The sequence below is a fragment of the Drosophila subobscura genome, chromosome U (assembly GCF_008121235.1).
Source record: "Drosophila subobscura isolate 14011-0131.10 chromosome U, UCBerk_Dsub_1.0, whole genome shotgun sequence".
Classification (NCBI taxonomy): Eukaryota; Metazoa; Arthropoda; class Insecta; order Diptera; family Drosophilidae; genus Drosophila; species Drosophila subobscura.
In genome coordinates, this window is record NC_048534.1 from 13,987,216 (window position 1) to 14,010,571 (window position 23,356).

A 23,356-nucleotide genomic window follows, 5' to 3' on the forward strand; every position below is an offset into this window, starting at 1 on the left:
CATAATTTTTCATTAAATTTTCTTTTCTAGATTTTGTGATTTATTTTTCTTCCCTTAAGTGGCTTTTAGAATGTCGGCATCGAACAATTTTAATAACCTGAGAGAAGGAGAGAATAGGTGACATACGGTCAGGTGGGTCTAGTTAAATGCGCATAGGTGTATGGTCAGCCGCAAGGGCAATGACCGCTGAGCTAATTTTTCCACACCCTACATGTGCAAGCACCAACATTTTCTTTACACAAGGCGCGGTGATATAATATTTTAGATGGTTTTATATTGTCGTTGTTGTTGAGCGGCTTAATTGCGCGTGAGATATATGTATATAAACGGCTCGGTCCCGATCGCCAAGTCCATCCGTTTCTATGCCTGCAGGCAAGGTCCGGTGGCACCAAGAAGAAGGACTGATGATCGTCATGAAGCGGACCCCCCCTCCTTGAGGGGTGGTCAGGCCAGGTCAGCAATTTTCTGCCACACGTGGATCATAACCTATGTATGTACAGTACATACGTGAAATTATGTAATAAGGTCACTTTTTTTTCTTTGCGTACCTTATCCAGGGTTTGGTTTTTTGTTTTTGTTCTTTGCAGCCACAACACTTTTCAAATGGTTTTTATTGGGTTTATGTTCCCTTTTATGGTTTTGCAGAATTTTCACCACGTTTTTCTTTTTATATGTTCTGTACGCACATTAATTAAGTCTTCCAACTTTGAATGCACTTTTTGTTCTGTGCAGCATGCACTTAGCCTAACTATTTTACCCCTCCAAAAGCTGGGTATGAGAGAGCTAAGAAGGTTCTCGAAGGGCTAACATGGTATGGTCTGAAATGTGGAGGGATTGGTATGTCTGAGGATGATTTGGATATGTCTGGTTTAAGTTCACGTCCGGTAATAAGATGTATATGTTGAGCATCCGAGACTAACGTCGGATGTCGCGTCTTGTTAACCGACGGACATCCTGGGATACGTTTTCCGTAGTCGATTTACACTTTGCACAGTTGAGCTTGTACGTATCAGGTACACCACAACCATAACAGAAAATACGACGAGGTTTTAGGCATTCCTGGTATTTGTGGCCCTGTTCTTCGCAATTCCAGCATTTACTAAAATCGGAAGATCGGAGTGCATAAACTTCGTCAAGGGAGTCCCCTTCTTTTTCGGAATTATCTTCAGCTTCTTCGTCATGACTTATGGAGTTCACAAACCTCTTGCTATTCACTACTTCGTGTCGCGAAAAAGGCTTTGACTTCAGATTTCGAAAGAATTCCTCGTGCTTGTGACACTCTTTGCGTAAGGTTGCCAAATCTGGAGTTTCGATATGAAGCAAGTCGAGCTTCAGTTCCGACTTTAAATTCTCGCGAACCTCTATGGTGACGTCACCATCCTGCATAGGCTCTCGTAAAGAGTCTGCGATAGATAGCATCGCATCTAGAAAATCGTCAAAGCTTTCATTACTACCCTGTTTACGCCTACGCATGGCTGCTTTGATCTCTCGATCCGAACGTTGGTCCTGGTATCTCTCTTGCAACCGGCTGCATAACTCATACCAGTCAAGGTTATTCGTGGTCCTATGAACACGCCAGTAAAATGACAAGGCTGAATCAGTAAATAAGAGACTGAAAACTGCGCCAGTAAGGTAAAGTTTCCATTTAAACAATTATTGGTAAGACAATTCACTCTATAAATAAAATCTTCGATGGGAATATCTTTGGAAGATCCACTGAATTTTATACGCCACTTGGAAATGATATTTGAGATCTTATCAGGATGTTCACTAGGAATGTCTGTGACATTCGCACGAGCACTAGATGGGCGTGGCCTGTAACTATTGTTACGAAGATTACTAGCGCTGCTCATTCGAGGGAAGGATGGAGCAATATCACTCTCCCATTCCAGCTGGGGCTCATCCCTGAAGTTCCTAGAAACATTTGTCAGGTTCAGATTCCTCAACTCCGTTGTTATTTTCTCTGAAATAACTGCGGTCATATTTTCCTGAAATTTAGTCATGGACTCTGAAATAAGTCGTTGGATATTTCCTTCGGAAAGAACATTTGATTCCGGCACACGTCTAGTCTGGCCAGGTCCTGGTCGAGGGTTAGGTCGTGCACTTGAGGCTTTTGGGGGGTATTTCGTACCTGTGACCTTGTTTTAGGACGATTTTTCGGAATTGCTCCGGTGTACGACAAATTCGCCGCGGCATTTTCCCCACTCTGTAAATTCGATTGAGATTGTGAACGCAACGGTAGCGAACACAGCTGCCTACAAATCGGGCATGTCTCATTGGATGTCAACCAATCCGATAAACACGACCTGTGGTATTTGTGTTTGCAATGGGTTTCTACAATGTCGGTGTCCTGGCTGGTATCATTGCATATAGTGCAGTGTACGACTACCTCGCCGAGATTAACATTTATATTGTCAATACTTCGCCTTACCGCCATTGTAACAAATTATGATTAAGGAAAAACGATATAGTCTTTAAGACTATGAAATTTTTTTTTTTTTTTTTTGATTCTAAATTCGAAAATATGGGCAATGATTGTGCGGGTCTCCTATCAGGCACCAGCACAGCAGAAGGAATGTCTTCGGTTGTTATAACCTTAAGTCCGTAAGCAGAAAAGGAAAACAAAATTTTGTTGTTGATCCTTTCGAGAAAAAAGAGGAACAGGACCGAATTTTCCAGTCTGAACAAGTCTCAATTAATCCCGAGAGAATAAAGGTCATTCATCTTCGCTACTAGGTATAGAACCAATTTACTCAGAACTATCGTTCCTAGTATCCTGATGAAATGATATAATGAAGTCTACTGTGATCTTCTTCTATGCAATATATCCACTGGTCTGGGTCCGACAATGATCAGATTCCCAGCTGTTCCGAGCTGGATATATAACACAAAAACTGAACTACTTTAAAATTTGGATCAATATTGGGTTGCGGAAGGGATTGGGAAGGTTATTGGGGAAAACGTGAGGGAACCTATAACCATAGAATATATAGTTGGTAGGTACGGCCATTCGGGCCCCACGTTGGGCGCCATTTATTATGTAACGGACACGGGAAGTGTCGTCTCGTCAGCACTCTCTGTCTACTAAAGGTTGGCCGGCTAGGCTCAGGGAAAATGGGGTGGGTGTTGTGCTGCGAAAACGAACTCCGTCACCTAACAAAATCGTAGACAGATTTACGGGAACTGGGATCGGAATTACAAACCCGGACGGAACTTAAGGTCCACTACCTACTGTGAAGAGCAAGGTGGTTGTGCTCTTCCCTCTTGACCCACCCTCCATGTAGAATAACATAAGAATATGCCATTATGGTTCTACCCAAAACCTTCTGCTGCTGCGCTATGTGCCTTAGGAACCCCTCCCAAAAATCAGATTAGAAATTCATGTTAATCGTTATAATTTTACTTTGACTTGTATAACTTCATGTTGTTTGTAACCCCATTATTTCTACCCTAACCCTTAAAACTATTTTTACTGCATGTGTATATATATGTGGGGCTAATTTAAGACATAGGAATTCAAGAGAATGATCAAATATGAATAAAAATAATATAATCAAAATATAAAGTAAGAATGAATTAATTAAAGGAATTAAATGGCATAATTGTAGTGATGGTAGTTAATAATAATTCATTTTATATATGGTTAAGCATGCATGTCTCACTGTGTAGACGCTATTCTCCTGACCCGGAGTGTATGTGTATATATGTGTGTCTACTTACAGACTTTTAAACAGCTGCTGGTGTCGTTGGGCCCAATTTCACGTTTGCAATAAAACTGTTAAAGAAATGTAGAAATATGCAAAATAACAAGAAGCGTTATGAAGAGGTATTTTACCAATACCCTTCCATGGACACAATGAGACCGATGATGCACCTTTTAAAATCTATTCTTAACTAGGCATAAATTTCATTTTTTTTTTCTTCTTCTATTTCTAAGTTAACGTCTAGGAATATTTAATATTATTAAACAATTTTCTTTTCTTTTTTTCTTCGATCCATAATTTTTCATTAAATTTTCTTTTCTAGATTTTGTGATTTATTTTTCTTCCCTTAAGTGGCTTTTAGAATGTCGGCATCGAACAATTTTAATAACCTGAGAGAAGGAGAGAATAGGTGACATACGGTCAGGTGGGTCTAGTTAAATGCGCATAGGTGTATGGTCAGCCGCAAGGGCAATGACCGCTGAGCTAATTTTTCCACACCCTACATGTGCAAGCACCAACATTTTCTTTACACAAGGCGCGGTGATATAATATTTTAGATGGTTTTATATTGTCGTTGTTGTTGAGCGGCTTAATTGCGCGTGAGATATATGTATATAAACGGCTCGGTCCCGATCGCCAAGTCCATCCGTTTCTATGCCTGCAGGCAAGGTCCGGTGGCACCAAGAAGAAGGACTAATGATCGTCATGAAGCGGACCCCCCCTCCTTGAGGGTGGTCAGGCCAGGTCAGCAATTTTCTGCCACACGTGGATCATAACCTATGTATGTACAGTACATACGTGAAATTATGTAATAAGGTCACTTTTTCATTTTTTCTTTGCGTACCTTATCCAGGGTTTGGTTTTTGTTTTGTTCTTTGCAGCCACAACACTTTTCAAATGGTTTTTATTGGGTTTATGTTCCCTTTTATGGTTTTGCAGAATTTTCACCACGTTTTTCTTTTCATATGTTCTGTACGCACATTAATTAAGTCTTCCAACCTTGAATGCACTTTTTGTTCTGTGCAGCATGCACTTAGCCTAACTATTTTACCCCTCCAAAAGCTGGGTATGAGAGAGCTAAGAAGGTTCTCGAAGGGCTAGCCGTAAGCTATGCTTGCGGAGAGAAAAGCTCACATGTGAACGGCGCTCGCACGTGCAATTTCGAAAGAGAGAGCTTTTCAAGATAAAAGCTTCTGATCTTGCATTTGGGCTCTCTATGGAATGCATGTACAGTGGGGAAGGTTCAATATTTTTGCGATAAAATAAGAAGACTGTTCCCAAAAAAAATTCTTAATACAATTTTTGTCCAGACATTCTAAATTTTGTATTTTTGGTCTGCAACCTTCACAAATGCCTTTCAAAAATCCAAAGCCAGCGCCAATCCACCAAGTTCGCTGTTGAAGTCTTTTGATTGCAATTGTGAGAGACAAAAAGGTTGCTCCGATTCGGAGCTCGATTTTCGTGGATTGTGTAGTCAGTTTTTTGGACAATAAACACATTGCAACGATGTTATCAACTAGCCAACAACATGGCCACCTGCCAGCCACACCCCTTTCGGGCCGAAGCTGGGGCTGTAGCTGGAGCCCAAGTTGTTGGGATTATTATGGGGCGTATGCCCCACTGATTAGCTGTTGCCAATTTTTGCCGGCAATAAAAATTAGTCGCAAGGCACGAATGTGGATGTGGATTTGCTCTCCGTTGTTTTGTTCGCTTTTGGTTCTCCTTTTCAAATTTGAATTCGAGCAATTCGAATGCAAAATTGTGTCTTTTCGCCGATTTTTAGTTGCTGGCTGCCAATCGAATGTTAATTAATTACGATTTATTGACTAAATTTTGTTGATTAGACAATTGACGTCTGTCCAAGTTGGCTATTGCCTCTATTACCTGTTGCTGCTGGAGCCTTGATCGTTGCCACACATTTTGCTCGCTTGCCACAATTGTCGTCAATTAATTTTGTTTTGATTTTGCTGATTCGATATGCCGACGCGACGCCGCCTCGCAGGTGGCATTGGGCTGCAGATTTCAATGTTTTCTATTCACTTGGAAATTGCTTCCAAATCGAAGCAAAATCAATCATTAATTACATGAATAAATCGCTCAAATGTCTTGCCCAATGGACGACTGTTATTTTGGGGGAAAGAAAGAAAAAGTTCAAGCAATTTTGAGATAATTTTTGTGCAAGGGAATTGTTGCTATAGGAACTGCATTATGTACCCACACAGTCCTGGCAGTTAGAGATCTAGAGATCATTGCTTAAAGTTCAATGCAGGAAGCGGAGTCTTCTTTCTCGGTAACCAATTTGAATTTGAAATTTGGGTAACCATTCGAAATTCCAATTCGCTGCGGCAGTGCCAAGATATGAAATTTCCTTGGGTCTTCGGTGGAGGGCCGCTGCTGGTGTGAAATTCTCGGCTGGCCGCACTTGTGGCCACATCTTTGCCGCATCAATCAACGGCGGCAGCTTAAATGCTGCATCATGACAAAACCATTACACTTGACCAGGCTCAAAGTGCACGGTGAGGAGGGAGGAAGGGGAGACAGAGACAGAGACCCTGAAGAGAGTCGGCAGATGCTCAGATGACTGGGCTCTTGGCCGTGATTGATTGATTGGCAGCGTGAGGTGAGCCTGGGCAACCCGACTGATGCTTTTGTCTAAAAGCCGTTTAGAATAACACCAAAAACGAGCAGAGCTAGAGTCTGTGCCGGCCGGACTCCGGCCAGCAGCGCAGAATCATTCATTGTACTGGGAGATAGACCAAAAAGAAAAAAAGGAACACAAAAATAATTCTTTAACCTGCGCAAATGCACCCTCACCTGGCCCCAACCGAGAACATTCTACTACACTCAGGGAAAACTTTTGTACAGGGTACTCTTCCTGCTGGCAATCCCTGGCAACACCGTGTGAGGGTGGGGAGTCTCTCGTACTGAAGGATCACCAGCGCCGCCAGCCGTCGAGTTGATTGCGCCTTCATTATTATGCCAAACTGTGCGCTGGCATTCGTTGAATTTGGCTTTTGCAATTTGCTCTCAATGCCGACCGCCGACCGCCGACCTGCCTCCTTTCGGCCATTACCAGACAGACTCCTTCTCCTGCACCGTTTTGGGGCATTAAAAATGAGCTCAACGTAACAGGTGGATGCCAATGCTGGAGTCGGTGCCGGGTGCCAGTGCCGGGTGCCGATGCCGACGATGCTCGACGTGATTTTCGCCAAATCGTTTAGATTATTTCGAGATTGCTTGCGCCAGTCTCTCCTCGAGTCTCGGCAGGCACTCCTTCACTTCACTCCACTCCACTCCACTCCACGCCAAAGTCCGCACCTTGCATTTGAACTTGAAACATTTCATTTTTTTGTTGCTCTCTCTGTTGTATCTGGGGGCGCATCCAGCAACCAATTCTTTGGCTCAAGCCCGATCGATTAGTGGCATTCTATTGCGTTCAATTTTCCATGTGCAACATTGAAGCGAACGTCGCAGTCGCAGTCGCTGCCGCTGCCATCTCCATCGCCGTTGCCGCTGGCACAATAAACACGCGATTTATTTCATGCCAAGCATTCAAGTGCCGCCTCAGTCGGTCAAAGCCGAGGAGGAGCTCGGTCTCAGTCTCAGTCTCAGTCCCAGGTTCAGGTTCAGGCTGCCTGGACTGGACTGCACTGGACTGCCTTCCCTTGCCTTTGCCTTGGCTTGTGGTATGTGATAATGGGATGATGGTATGATGATGCATGGCCAGCATACACAACAACAGCAAGCAGCCTGAATCAGTGGACTACAAGGGGAGCAGCCAGGACACACACACTGAACATTGAATGCTCTTTGGCAGAGGGACGTACTTCGCCTTCAGCAACCTGCAGTCCATAGCGGGTAAGATCTCCTGTGCCAAAGAGTATTCACAACAGTAATAATAGCTGCCCACTATTCGATTTTTTGCTGGCTCTTTAACTAGCGATCCAAGGTTAGTCGGAGTCGCTTGCTGGCAAGTTGCAACAACTATTGGCCGTGCGAGGCTTACTCTGCCGCATTTTAGTCGGTAATTGCTTGTGATGTATGATTTTGAGTTCTAGTTTTCCAGCCCGACTCCACTTGAATCGACGCTTGCTCGGCCTGGGAATATTTCTGAGCTGGACGGAGCTTTTGTTGTTCGGCTGATTGCTGACGATGCCTATATATGCGGGTGATGTATGTTATATATGTAGCTGCCCAGCTACAGGTATAAGCTATAGCCATAGATATTGATTTGACAGGGTCTCTGGATGTGGATGTGGCTGTGGATGCCCATGACGCTGATGATGGCTGCGCAGAGTCTTGTCACACTTTCTAAGCCAAAGACAGATCTAGATCCAGATCCAGCGAGCACTTTCACCCAATTAGAGTATGAAATGACCATGGCCATAATGCATACATAAATATCCGCATTGAATTTATGCAAAATATGCAAAATACCTGAGACTGTGCCCCTGCTCCCGCCCGATGACAATCTTTTGTTTTCACTTCTGCAGAAACAAAAGCCATAAAGGATAAATTGTGGGGCTCTGGCTCTCCTGTTTGGTAGCCGCGCATTGAACTCTTGGCTTCGACAAGTGCACAGCGGGGCGTCCCGGCCGCAGATTGCCGATATCCTACGCCCAAATGAAAACAAAAAAAAGAGAACGAAAACAACAGCGGATACCCCTGTCAAACGGCTGGCAATTTTGTTTTCATTGTGAACTAAATGGAATTGAGCAAAGTGATCGTATCGCTGTATTGTTTGCCTTTAACAATTGGGCCAAGTCGCCGAGCTTCTAGCCATGCACATGATTGATTGAGAGCTGCGGGAGCAGAGAACCCAAGAGCCAGGGATCGTCAGAGTTCTTTACATGAAAGCAATTTCTCCCCCGCCACTGCAGAGGCGACGTTGAGCTATGCGATGTTGTTGTTGTTGCTTTTCGTTGTGCTTTCCATGCCATTTCGATACGGGCCTCATTTTTCTTGCCACAATTAAGAAGAAAGTTGGCAGCAATTAGAAAACGCACATCGATCAAAACTGCCTCCAGCCCGACCGACAACAGACGTCATGCCCCATGTCTACCCACCCGCACACCTCTCCAAGCTGCAGGTGACGAGGGGCTGGAGGCTGCAGATCAGTAGAAGTTGGGCAGACACTGTACCTGTCCCCCCACGGGAAACTCACTGGAACTGTGCGTAGAGTTTAGTTTCATTTGAAATAAAAAAGTCTCTCCAAACCTTACTGGACACATTCCAAATTCCAGCAGCAAACTCAGCTCGAAACAAATAAAATGTCCGAGTCCAGCTCAAGGAAGGACCAGCCCCATGAGATGGCGTTGCAGGGGGAGCTTAGCCGCGACTCGCAGCAGCCAAGTCTCAACTTTTGGCAGGAATTCGAGCGGATTCGCGCCATCCAGCTGCAGCGCCTGCTGCAGGAGCGGCAGGAGAGGAAGCGCATCAACACGCTGGTGAGTGCCGCCGATGCGGAGACACGTCAGCTGACGGAGGCACTGAGTCGATCCATACTGGCTCAGGGCAAGAGCCTGGAAGCGATGCCCTTGCCGGACACCACAACGGACACCAGCATTCCCACTCCAGAGGCCAAGCCCAGTGCGCACAAGCTGCTGCCCTTAGGCGCAAGAAAGGTGGTTCCAAGTGGTCCGCTGCCCATCAAAAATCGGGCACAAAATCAGCGCCTTCAAATGGCCAACAAGTGCAAGGCTCCAGCTGTAACCAATTCTAAGCCGGCCACAAAGAACTCCACGAATCCATCAAAGGGCGCAAAGCCCCTCTCCAGCTCGAAAACTGCTCCAGATATTTCGAAGCTTCGACAGAGGAAAATCTCAAAGAACACAAAGAGAAATTCGACTGCATAACGCCCAACACCCCGACCTAACTTATATATTTTCTTGCTGGTTTAATGTTAAGATTAATCGCGTTGGTTAAGTACTTCTTTGTGGGATTTGTGTCCCGCATAAAGCTCGTTCGTAGCCCACTGACGAATGCCACCCTGTGAGCACTTTGCCGTACAAATTCCGACTAAAACATACACAAACAACGCCACCAAAAAATCAACTTGGACACGGAAAAACTTGCAAATTAATTAACGGTACACGGGCCCCCATGCTCCGCCGAGGAGATCCCAAATCCAAAGCCAGACACGCACTCCAGACACCTGAGTAATCAACATTATGTGGGCATGGCTTGGCGATGGCGATGGCGATGGTGATTGTGATGTTGTTGTTGTTGCTTTTCGATAAATCACGGATAAAAAACAATCAACGAAAATGTAGCGTTATTCATCACAGGTGGTAAATATTTCAAGCCGAGGCTGACAACAAACGCGCGCCGAGCACAAAAGTAAATTCATGGCAGGCCCAGGCCCAGGCCCAGGCCCAGGTCTGAGTCTTAGTGTGGCTGCTGCTCTCCGATTTCCGATACTTAACAGAGTACGGATTTGGATGATTTCTGGGTCAGAATAATTAATAAGCGCGGGGCATGACTGTGCCCAAAACAAAGCTTCAGCAGGGATCGATGGCATCGCTGGCATCGCTGGCGTCTCAGCTTTGTCGTCGCTCTGCCACATGCACACCAATAATCAATCAAAACGTCTTGAACAAATCACTCGAATCGCATGTGCAACTACCAAGAAAACACCAGCAAAGACCAACAAATTACACAGCCGACGACTGACTGACTGACGAACTGACTGACTGGCAAGTTTGGCAACTCGGCACAAAACTGTGATGGACAACAGTCACGATTTGCATGTGCGACAACTGTTGCCAGAGCAACGGAGCAAGCCTCCAACAGCAGCAGCAGCGGTGGCAACAAATCGCGGGGCACATTGAACTGTCATTGACACGGGCCAGACTCCAAGAGAACGTCAGAGCGAGAGACCGGAGACCGGAGACCGGAGACCAGAGTCCGGGCAGACACCTGTAGCAACAGCAAAAGTTGAAAGGCAAAAGGCGAACTCCGCGCGCACAGTGGGCAGTGGCTTTCAAATAAGTGTGAAAAAACACAATCTGTTAATTTTTAATTCAACAAAATATTATTTATTTCTTTGCAAACTATTTATGAATATTCGGCTGTAAAATAGAATTATTTATTAGCTTCTGCCTCAGCTGTGTTAGTGGTAATTTAATTGCAGTAATTCCCATATTCTTTATTCCCCTTATTCGTCACTTTTCGCACCACTGTGCACGCTCGTTCTGGGTTTGTTTTGGTGGTGGGTGCGGCGGTGGGTTTCAGTAGCCAGCCAGCAACAGCTGGATCCCAGCCCACAGCCGACAGCACCGCGCCTCCCCGCCCGGACTCTGTGGCCAATTACTGCAAACAAATTCGAATGCGAATGCGCATTGAAATTGTGGCAAGGTTGGTAATTTAAGACTCACGCCGCGACAGCGCAGAGAGCAGAGCGCAGAGAGCGGGATGCCCGCAAAAGAGAGAGAGGCGAAGAGCGCGAGAGAGCGGAGTGGGCAGAACCGTTTCTCTGTCGCAAATCCTCCACCCGCCTGCCCGTTCGGCCGTCCCTCCGTCAGGTGATTGAATTGCTGATTTAACGGTTTCTGTTGTCAAATTAATGACATTCATTCATTCCATGTGGCCAAGCTTGGCCCAAACGGTAGTTTTTATTGCCGCTCTGGCAAATTGCAGCGCGTGTTATTACGAGTATTGTTGTTACAACATTACTGTGCCACCGCCACTGACGTTGTCATTGCTGTTATTAATGCAGTTATTAAGTATTTACAACTGCCGCCGCCAAGAACGGGGTGCGGGGTGAAGGCACAGCCCAGCCCGGGTTCACAGTTGGGTGTCAGAGTGCAAAAGTTGAGCGCAAAGTTCTTGTCATTATTTGTTTGCGGCTTGTAGAACCCGGCTTTGGGTCTGCCTGCCTCGGAGTTCCTTGTAAAGTGAAAGGAAACGCAAATCCATTCTGGGCCGCCTTGAGTTTAAGGCTTAATTAATGGCTCTTTTATATAATTTAATTAGTTGTTAATGATTTGCTGATTGGACTGGCGCGGGTGGTGGGCCCCCCATGAATCAAATGCTAACCAGACCGCAGTTGAGGGGCTTGGCAGATGTCAGGGTTGCCACGGGAAGTGGCACTCTAATGGCTCCGTCATGCCGGCAGCCAGTGATAGCAGCTAATGGCGGTAGTCCAGCAACTGGGTCAAGCAACTGAAGAATTGTCAACAGCAAGATACGGATTTTGTTCTAAAAAGTTCTCAGATTTTGGGGCATTTAATCTCGGTGTTAATTTGAATAATTTTTTATATTTTATTGCCTTTTTAGTAGCCAAAAAAGCAGCAGAAACAAAACTTTTCGGAGTGTGAAAAAGTTAATAGAGAATGTCTACTAAAACATTTAAATTCTTGCTTAAAATCGATGAATTAAGCAGTTTTTCGATTGAGTTTTGTTTTATAAAAACCCCTAAAAAGAGTGCGTTAAGCCACCAGCGAAAAAGACACATCAATGCATTAGAAATCATATTTGATAGTACGCCCACCCAACCTGCCATTGACCCAAACTCCATTCCGATTCCGTGGCGCCCCAGCTCCTCTTCCTGCTGCGCGGTTGCCCCAGAAAAAAAACCGAGTTGAGGCCAAATCAAACATGGCAGGCTAGACAAAATGCTTGTTGTCGATTTCGCGTTCGTTTTGGACAAATCCCCCGAACTAAACAGACCGAAAAGCAGCAGCAGCAGCCAGTGCCAGTTGTCTGCGTGAATTGTGCATGGAGCATGCGTAGCGTGGCGTGGAGACCACTCGATAAATAATATTGGAAAATGTTTCTGAATTTGTCACAACTTCAACGATTGCGTGGCGAAAAAACAGCGAAAAAATATAAATACTTGACGGCTTTTAATGTTATTTATCGGAAAAGCGATTTCCTCGCCAATTAGTCAAGGCTTATGGCGGCGTTAGGCGAGTGCTTAGCACGGGCATGGAAATTGCCGCCAGATGGGCCACAGATAGGCGACACATGGGCACGCCGATAAGGTGGATCGACGGCTTAAGCGGGAGGGAGCGACCTGTCAGTGTTCCACTTTGATTGATTTCGCCTCAATACGCCGCGTTTCCATTCCCCGTTTTCGAAAGCCAAAGAGAACCATGCCTCAAATGCAATCGTAATTCAAGTGCCCCACATTAGGAATCGAATCCGTGTCTGGCTATCGTTTTCTGCGCATTTTATTGCAAAGCCGCGGCAATAATCTAAATGCTCATATCAAAAACGCATGTCGGGAGCTACCCAAACCCAAACCCAAATGCGAACGCCAAAGACAAGACCAAACCCAAACCCAAAACCATGACGATGACGATGACGATGGCAGTGGCACACGCAACAGGCGGAAAAGGAAAGGCATGGCAGGGAATCGTTGCAAGGAGGTTTGCTCTTGATTTTGTATTTCGCTCAGTTTTGTGTCGCTGCAGTAACTCAATATGAACCACTTACACGTTAATTTAGGCACAAATTGAATTAATAAACCATGTTCGACATTGTGTGCGGTCCGGCCAGGGACCAGGGATGCCAGGAACCAACTCCTTTTCATATTTCATTAATTTATGCACGGCGCACAGCTCAATGAACCACGAAAACAAGCGGCTTGGAGAGCGGAGAGCGGAGAGCGGAGAACGCACCTCTGCCCAACGTTCGAGCTGGCCGAAACGGCAACCAAAATTTGAATTTACAAGCACGTAACCTGTGCGACCCCACCTCTCCCCTGCTGGCTGGCTTCCTTCTCTTGGGCGAATGTTGACGTGATTGGCTTTGAATTTGGTGGTTCCTTTCGGTTCCACTCGCTTGTAAATTAGAACACGATCGAAAATGTTGCCTCCACAATTTGCATGTCGCTGCTGCCCATAAAAATGAGACCCCATGACGATGCTCCCGCTCTCTCGCTCTCGCTGAAGGAACCATGGAACCCCACAACGCCAGCTGCTGACCCGCGGCAAGTGTCCACCACTCGTACAAGGTGCTGCAGTTTCCGAGGTTTGCGGTGCAAGTTGCGTAAATCTGACTTTCATTTACACCTTGGCATGTGCAGGGGGTGGGGGGAGGGGAGAAGTGCTGCAACAAGTGCTGCAAGGGTTACTTTTGATGTAGCCGGCTGGAGGGTGGGCAAGGGAGGAATTTCACACTAAAATGGGGGAATTTTGCACATATTTTTGATACAATTTTGTGGGCAAAACTTGCCCGAATATATTCAAATAAAGTCAGGCAAAACTTTGCCTTTGCAGCATCCAAATTCCTTTGAGGCCACACAATGCACTGACTCGTGCCGCGCTGTTGCAAGTGTCCCCAAAGAAATGCTCCGCCTGTGACTTATATAAGAAAGCTCTCCTTCCGCATGGCAAAAGAGAAACAAATAAAAAAGCGAAAAACGAAAACCAAATCCCAAATTTCGTATGATTTATTGTCATTTTGAGTTCAAGAATTTGCACAAACGAAAAACAAAAACAAAACAAAAGGGGGGCAGAGGTAATAAATTGTATTATTGTTGTTGATATACAAATCCAGGCCCCCCCCCTTGGCAGAGCTCCCTCCACCTGACCGACTGTTTTATTTTCGTTTCAATTTTCAGGCCGCGCAGAGAGAGCAGCCACAACCCTGCTCCCCTACACTCTCTCTCCATCTCTCTCTTTCTCCGTTGTGGCTTGAACTGCGGGGCCCCGAAAAAAAGCCAACTTCATTCGCTCGTGGCCGGGGTTAAGGGTTAAAATGTGGGAGTCACGATTCCTGGCTAAACGATTTTTTTCTCTCATTTTTTTGTCTTTCCACTACGCGCTCTCTTCACGGAGCTCTGTCGCTGCCTGGGTCGCCCCGCTGGTCACCGCCTCAAATGAAGTTACCAAACAAAACAGAAATCAAATCAAGTACCGTTGTCCACACACACACACACACACACACACACACCAGACACACACACACACAAGTATCTGGGGGGATACATGGATAGAATTAAGGTGACCTGCCCACCATTTCGAACGGGGACTCCAACTCTCTTGGGGTTTATCAATAAATTATTGAGCCATTATTGTTATTACAATTTCTTTATAATGTTAGCAGCGTGCGGCCGGCAAGCTTGTTGCAGTTAGCATACTTGTTGAGGGGTATCGAAGGGCATGTACAGTCGGGAAAGGGCTGCAGGAAACAGCATGGAGCAACATTGCTGGGTACATCGAGCTGTCGTACTCTTGTTGGTTTGCCGTGGCAGTTGTTGGCCATTAGCGTGTACTTGCTGCAACGGCCGCCAACGGGCTCCCAGCCCCATCATGTGCACAATGGAGAGCAGGTCGAATAATCTTCGTTGCCCGTTGCCTGTTGCCTGCTCGTCGGTCGATTTGTGTTTGAAGCTGCCTGCCCTGTCCGGTGCGGTTCGGGTCGGGTCGGGTCGGGCAGGTTCATGACAAATGCATTAGAGGGAAAATGTTTCCACAGCCATCATGGAGCTGGGCGGCACTTTTTGCGCCTTATTGTTATTTTATGAATATGGTAAATGGTTTAATGAGTTTTAATTGAGTTGGCTGCCCCATCAGGGGGAAAATAATATGCATCTGCAGCCCCGGCAATGCATTTAATTGATAGGGAAAAGCCTCTGCCTCTGGCTCTGGCTCTGGCGGCCCTTTGAATAGATCCAAATGAGTTTGAGGTGAAAGCGAATTGCTGCCTCGCTGCCCTGGAATGCCTTCTGTTGGGCAATCTCCACCCGAAATGCGTTTACGAAGAAATCCATTGGCATTTCTTTTCCCTTTTTTCCGGGAGCTGTCAGTAACCGTTGAACGGCATGACTCTGCTCCGACTCCGACTCCGACCCCGACGCTGGCCTGCCACTGATAACAGGCACGCGCCCGCTCAGGCTCGAAAATCACAGGCAAATGCCACAGAATTGGCACAGCCTCGTAACTCAGGCCAATGAATCATGCAACAGGTTGGGTGGCAGTCCCAGTCGCAGTCGCAGTCGCAGAGGGGTGCTCGGACGACAGACGCAATCACAACACTGCCAGCTTGACCATTGACCATTTCGCACAAGAGGCAGCAGGCAACAGGCACAGTAGGGACTGCGAATACCCTTTCCACACACACCTCACATGGGGAGTTACAAACCTCCCGCACAGGTTATGCTACCCTTCGGAGAGCGTATGAAAATCGAACTTGTTGGCTTTTGACATTATTTCGATGTTGGTTTCTTTTTAGCGCGAATATTTTGCATTTTAACATTTTATTAGTCACAGCGAGCTGCAAGGCGACAACTGGGAACTGGAGAACCCAAACCTGCCGCAGGCTGGACTGATTTACTGATTCTCGTTGGCATTTACACTGTCCAGCTGGGTAAGACAATGGCAAGGATAAAGGAATTGTGACAAAGCCACGAGTCCCAGCTCCATGCAGCTGACTCTTCCATCACTTGTTGAAATCTTACCTCAAATCCATACGCGGATCACCTAACGGACCCTCATTTATGCAAGACACCGCCAGATCAAATCCCGAAGCTCCGCAGCCATTTGATGTTGAGCCGCAATAAATAAATCTCCCGCGCTAGATACTTCCTCATACACACAAATGAACACGAAAAAAGCTACAAACACATGTCGCCGCCAATTAACAGAGATCCAAAACAACATTTCAAACAAATATTTACCCGCAGAGCGGACCAAAAAAGGATTAAAATCAAAAATTGAGAAAATGCTTTTAGGCTAATCCCAGCAACAAGCCGAACCGAACGTGTGCGTCTCACATTGCCCAGCATCCTACCCATAGATATTGGCATCCAATACCAAGATGATGATGATGATGATGTTGTTGTTGTTGTTGTTGTTTTGCTGCTGCTGCTGGACACACTTGTCGGGCTGACTCAAAGCGACATTTCCCACTCAAAAAGATTTCGTCACGCTTAATTTTGTGTCTGTTTTTTTGTTGCTGTTCGTTTGAAAATTAGTTTCAGAAGAATCGAAATTATTAAGTCATGCAGAAGACAATTGGATCATTTGTTTACGGAGGTGTGTTCCGAGACCCAGAGAGGGCACACATGCAACAGGTTACATTTTTGAGTGACGTAGAGCCATGCCCCTGGGGCATTTGTCAACATTTCTTATTATTTTTTCGTTTCGTTTCGTTTCGTTGCTGTGTTGCCCGAAATCAGCTTAAATATAATTAATGGCGGCATTGAGCAGTGACAAGTCCATTAAAATGAATTTCTGGATTAAAGATTTGTGCTTCGGGAAGTCAAGGGGAGAGCGGAGGGGGACTTCTGAGACTTCCATTTGAAACATTTCCCATAAGTTGCAAAACATTTGCCGCCCGAGCATATTAACCCGAGTTCAAACCTATTCCAATCAAAGCCCAATTTGAACCTGTTCCCGTCCTTCAATAAAATTAAAGAGCCATAAAGCGAATTTACTGCAACGTGCAACAAATTAAAACATCATAAAAATCAAAGACAGACCCAAAAGAGATCTCAGTGCGATGGTAAAGGAAAATGCCGCCATCCGTCCGTGGCAAAACGCGAACAGAAGTTGAGCGGCGGCGGCCCCAAATTAGACGCCGCCTCCTCCACCACGAGGAGGAGGAGCAGGCCCACAGGAAGGCTTGGGCCTGGAGCACAGCTGAGATCCCCAAAAGGCCCGCTGCCATGGCACGGCTAATGATGACCTTTTCACTGCGGCACGACAACTTAAGGTCATAAACAATCAAAAGCTGCCCCAACTGGTGGCAATTGGCGCAAGGGCGAAGGCGAAGGCGCTTCACCGCATCTCAGTTTCGTCTTTATTTTGGGGCCTCCTTCGGACGGTCTTTGCTGCTACCAAGCAACGCTAATAGTTAATAATAATTATTATTTCATTTCTGGCAAGCGCAACTCCCACTGGCTGACACCAACTGAAAGCCCACAGAGCCACAAAACAATAAAGCATCCAAGACCAGGCAGGACTGTGTACCATGGGACGGAAAGGAGTCGTTGGGCAGCGACCAAAGCTGTGAAAAATGTGTATCAAATTATGGAGTGAGCAAACTTATATTTTATGAATATTTCTGCATAAATTTCGAGTGATTTCTATCAGCTATTTGCAATCACTTGCGCCTGTTTGGTGCCTTTAAAAGATTTGATCATAGGATCATTGTAAATCCATTGAAAGCTCTCACCCATCATCCCTTGTGTACCCTTGATTTTTGCACACTCTCTTCGCTTTGCGCCCCACTGTTCCTGCAGTCGAGGCGGACAGACAACGGTAACATGGCGTGTTTGTTTATTGCGCATGCGCGCCGGCAATCGCACTGGCAGAGATCAGGCGGCGTAGTACTTATGGCCCCCGCTCCGGTACGGTCTCCCCCCATTACTTTAGCCCACTTAGCTGCGCATCGGCGAGTCAGGATCTCGGCCCAGCTCTGCCGGCTGCTGCTCCAGTCTCCTCTTTGGCCCTGCCGCCTCACGTCCCACTCCGCTCTCTCACGCGATAGTTATCCTAATGGGTTGACTTTCGTTCGAAATTCTGCTGCTGCCCGGGCCACATCTATCAGGGGAGCACTCCTCCGGACGGTTTGTGGGTCTCAGTTTTTGTGTTTAAGTGAGATGTTGGCAATAAAGCAGCAATTTGTTAACTTTCCAGGCAGCAGCAGCGGCAACTGCGGTCGCGCTCATTTAGCTACCTCATTGGCGGCTCTTGTTCGCTCGTTTGCCCGCTCGTGATGGGTACTGAGGGATGTCCGTACTGCTGCTGGAGATTCCAGTTCGCTGTCAGCTCATTATGCAAGTCCTGGTGGGAAGGAGGAAGGAGTGGCCTGGCCTGGCCTGGCCATGGTGGAAATTGAACATGCAAACTATCCCATTGTTCTAGCCGGAGCAGAAGGCAACAAGTGCCTCCATGGCGAACAGCCCAAACAGTAGCCAAGCCAGAACAAATGTCCATAAATATGGCCAATGGCCGAGCCAACAAGCTGGCAAAATGTGGGAAAATCCATGCTGCTGCGACTCGTTCTTCGCTTGCACATTAACACCCAGCAGCAGCGGACCATCTCCTCTCTATTCTCTGTCCTTTTGTTCTTTTTCTTTTTTAGATTATGACATAAGCTGCACGTTCTGCCTTTGATATATCTGTGGGGATTCGCGCATCTGCGAAATTGACACTTTACAACGTACAACCCATATAAACGTGACCCAGACAAGGGACCATTATTTGCATAAGCAAGCAGCAGGAATGCCAGCCCATCCAGATAACACGAAGATTGCATACCCTTGAGCGGATCCATCTAAAGGGGAAGCTGATGCTGCTGCCAAAGGGTTCCCTTATTCGCCATACCCTACCCGATTCATATTCGTTTGGAGATGCGTTTTGGCAGCAACCGCAACTGCAAATAAAACCTGAGAAATGGGAGGGAGAGGCACTGAGTTTAAGGACGCAGACACGATCCCGAAATGCAAACATTCTTTATGCGCAATGCGCAAACAACAATAAAAATATGAAGCTACCAATGCCAGATCGCCCCAAAGTCGTGTAAAGTCAATGTTAATGTTAATGCCGATGCCGATGCCGATGTTGGGGACTTGTGGTGTGGCACTGGGGACCATGGACCGTGGACCATGGACCATGCAGCGTGGACCATGGACTGGTTACTGGTTACTGCCAATGTGCCCATTGTTCCAGAGAGCTGCGGCGTCTCGTCTTGCATTCATGGCCACTGCCAAAGGAGTCGCTGTGTCTGAGTATCGGAGAGTAGAGCAGGCCCCGGCTAGAGGTTCAGAAATTATTGGCTCTGCGTGCGGAGAAAGTGCACGTTTTGCTTGTTAAAAAGCACGAATTGTAATGAAAACAACCTGTTAATCTAAATATCTCACTCGATTGCAGCAGCAGGCACTAGCAGCCACAACAACAGCAGCAACAACTACTATTATTATATATAGTCTAGTCGTGGCAGTAACTGTACTACTTGCTGCTGCCTAAACTGCCAATAACACACAAATGGCATTATGTCCGATCTTATTAAAATATCATAAACGGGCCACGAACCTGGGTCGCGAACTGCAGCCCTGAAGCCCCATTTGTAGCTGTCAATTTGTTGCACACAAAACCTACACTTGGCAGCGCTGGACTTAAAACTAATTGAAAAGATAATGGAGACGGAAGGAGAGGCACTGTAATTACAGATTGCTGGAAGGGCTTAGGATTTGTTGAGCATTATTTGAGGATCGATACATCAGAATACTTTTAAAGCTGTAATTATTCGAGAGTGAATTGGTGGAAGAGAGAATATTCTGCATTAAAATTCAGCCGCTGGTCTGCTGCAAGCAGGTTGACCAGAGAGCAAAATGACAACTTGGAAAATGTATTTTAAATATTTATTAATAAATATTTCTACTTCCCGTACTGCCATTTGCTGCTATGGAGTTTTCATCAAGTAAAATGGAGAGTAATAATGACAAGCTTCCATTTCAAATAATTGTAACAAATGCAAAGGGAATGGCACCACGAATCTCTTCGCTTCGAACCCAATTCTTTCGTTGAAACACGCACAAAGAAACCAAAGAAATTAGCACATTGAAAGTGTAGCCGTACACAATGCAAATTGAGTGATAACAAAGCTGCAGCTAATTGCAGAATGTGGATCAGGCAACTGGAGCACACACTCGAAGTGACTCACAGCTCCACATTCAGATTTCTGAGGCTGCTGATTAAAATGCTACCGTAAGTCGGCCAACAGTGAGTCGTCTGCTCTGCTCTGCTCTGCTCTGCTCTGGAGTACAGAGTACAGCGCACATTTACGAGTACGAGTATCCCCATCCAATACACCGAGTATTATTATTGCCGTGTCATAGTGGGAAAGTGAAGTGGCAGGCCGGTCGGTGCCCACTTCGGTTGTCCAATTATGCCGCTCTTTGCGGTGGCATTCAAACAATATCGAAATCTCTCTAATGAAGTTGAAGATCGCCCGGGCTACTGTCGGGCGTAATTTACAGTGGGACTGCCGGTCCGACTGTGGGGCTGTGGGGCTGTGGGGTGGGTGATCTTTCAATTTCAATATCCACAAACGAGCAACCTGTTCGCAGTCCCAAACAAATTAAAATAAATCACAGAATTCAGTTGAACTTCTGCGTAGATTATATTCGAAATTTACTTCCATTCAGTCACAAATTTAAATGCTAGAATGTAGAACAGCGGCCGTTTATCATTCCGGACAGAGTCTCAGGGCAATTGGCGGAGTTTTACTTTCAAAATATGTCAAAAGGAAATCAAATTGCGGCAGGCTGAATGGCCAAATTTATGGCTTGATTATTTGCTTATGATTATGATTGAGCCGAAAACCTCCCATTTTTCTGGCAACTTTAGTTGGACTTATCAAGGAGATTGGAACTGAGGCTGAGGCTGAGGCTGAGGCTGAGGCAGAGGCTGAGTTTTTCCCTCCAATTTCCCTCGCTCTTGCCTGCCCAATTGCCTCGGCCGTCAAGCACTTCGAAGCTTTCTTTTATGGCCGCCTGGAATAATGATTCGAAGGCCCCGGCTGTTTGAATTTATCACCCACTCGAAAAGCGTTTTTCCATACGTACATCCAAGTGGAGTGGACTGGAGTGGAGTGCAGTCTGCAGTCCATGTACCTGCCATGGCCGCAGCAATAATTCAATAAATCTATTGCATTGCGTTATTGGCAATATGATGATGAGGCTTGCCGTTGATCTTGACTTGACTTGCATTATGCACAAGAAGAACGACTGCGGATGCGGCCTCGTCTTCGTCTTGGACTTGGACTTGGGCCAGAACTTGAACTTCAACTTGACTCTGACTTAAAGTCCATCAATTGGAGGCCCGGCTGACTGTCTGAGGTTTGTTTTTATTATATTTAGCGAAGAGCATAATAATTCTTTCGGCTCCGAACGTTGATAACGTTCGCCCAATGATACGGCAGAGTGGGAGGAGCAGATGCGATGCGGATGGAGGCGGCTGCCGCGTCTGCTGCTGCTGGGGAATGCAAATTTGTTGCATTTGTATTTGTATTGGTTTTGGTATTGGCATTGGCATTGGCGTCGCTGAGTTGCCTTCAAGTGCAGCGAGCAAAACGTTGCCCACTCGACTGCACTACCCTTTTGGCCCAGGCGTAGGCCTAGACAGGATCTGCCTCTGCCTCTGCCACTGCCTCAGTCTCTGCCGCTGCTGTTGATGAAATATTATTCATGGCTCTGGCTGGCAACTTGTTCCTAGTACTCTTCTGTAGCAGCACAAATCTGCATATGAAAAATTATTATTGTAATCCATTTGAGAGGAAAGGCTGGACCGGACTGGCTTGGCCTGGCCTGGGCTGCCACAAAATTATGCAGCATTTTGTTTTTACTGCCAAACTGCCCACCCTGTGCCGCCCCCTAGCCGAAAGAAAGGCGTCAAGAGATTTATGCTTCAAGTTTTTGAAGATTTCCGTGCCAGTCTGCCAGTTGGCCAGTCGCTGTTCTGATTCCTTCTGGGGGTCTTAGAAATTTGTAGAACATTTCGCTTGGTGTTTGCCATAACTCACCATTGTGCGGCGTTCTTCCTGCGGCGGCCACTCGGTGTTGAAATCATTTGTAGTGCAAATTTCGTACCTTGATATATGTGGCAAGTGTGAAAATGTATTTGATCAAATAGCTCACAGAGAAAGACCCAGATTTATGGGCTAACCGATCGGAAAGGAACTGCGCCTGGATGGGTGTGCATTTGGGTGGGTGGACTACTCCAGCACGTGGAGCGGAGTCCATGGACATTGGCATGGCGACCGTAATTGAAATCTAAGTGAGCCGCGTTGAGAGGCCACTTTCGACAGCATCGTTCGCCCACTTTCATCCGCAAAGCAAACACACTTAGCCCCGAAAATGCAAGCTTTTGAAGCCACTGTCATAACTCAATAAATCACGGAGCCATCATCAGGCCAACACCTACCCAACCCAAAAGCCGAAAAGAGTTACATAACAGCAGATCTCAGGTGAAATTTTCAAACGCCAAACGCCAAACGCCAAATCGAACCCGCATCCTCCTCGAGCTAATCCGGCGCCACAAACCGCAACTCGCACTCGAAGTCGTTGGGTGAAAGAGGGATAGTTTCAAGATACACTTGAGGGTCTTCATCAGAGACACAACTTCGAGTCGAGTTTGTAGCTAATGATGCGACACATTTGCTAATTTCTATTGAAGCCCACTTGCTGGCTCTGGGCCAGGTCACCCGTGAAAACAGGTCTCAAGTACAAAGAGAGTTGCTCTGGCTCTGCGAAGAGGAGATCATCAGCAAGAGGCAATCGGCAATCGGCAATAGGCAATAGGCAACCGCCACCCGTGGCTTTCTATTGTGCAAAATGAAATTAAACCGTGTTGGCATTAGATCTCTACGCATTGTTAATTATTTCTGGACTTCTCGACTCGGGAAAGTGTGCAAAATTCAGGCCCGATCTGTACGCCAGTCAGTCATCCCGCCAGTCAGTCAATCAGTCAAATGCTCCGTCATTCCATCCCAATCAATTTGTGGTTCATGTCCGCAGCATTTCCATTGCTTGAGCTGGAAAGGTCCCACTTTCTGGTGTCTCCATCATGGTGGATGCTGGATTTATGATTTGCATAAAAAATCGTTGGCCAATTCTTTTTCTTTCTTCGCTCGGTATCTACTTTTACCCATTGCTTGAGATTATTTGTTTTCGTCATTTCCTTCTCGCTTCTTTTATT

The 23,356-nt window shown here is 46.2% G+C and overlaps 1 protein-coding gene across 1 annotated transcript; it reads left to right on the forward strand.

The window, feature by feature from the left end:
• Nucleotides 1-8,921: 8,921 nt before the first annotated feature.
• On the forward strand, nt 8,922-10,061 carry LOC117900481. Its single transcript, XM_034810866.1, has one exon. It carries the CDS (start codon nt 8,975-8,977, stop codon nt 9,557-9,559), a length of 585 nt encoding a protein of 194 aa, XP_034666757.1. The 5' UTR covers nt 8,922-8,974; the 3' UTR covers nt 9,560-10,061.
• Nucleotides 10,062-23,356: the final 13,295 nt, after the last annotated feature.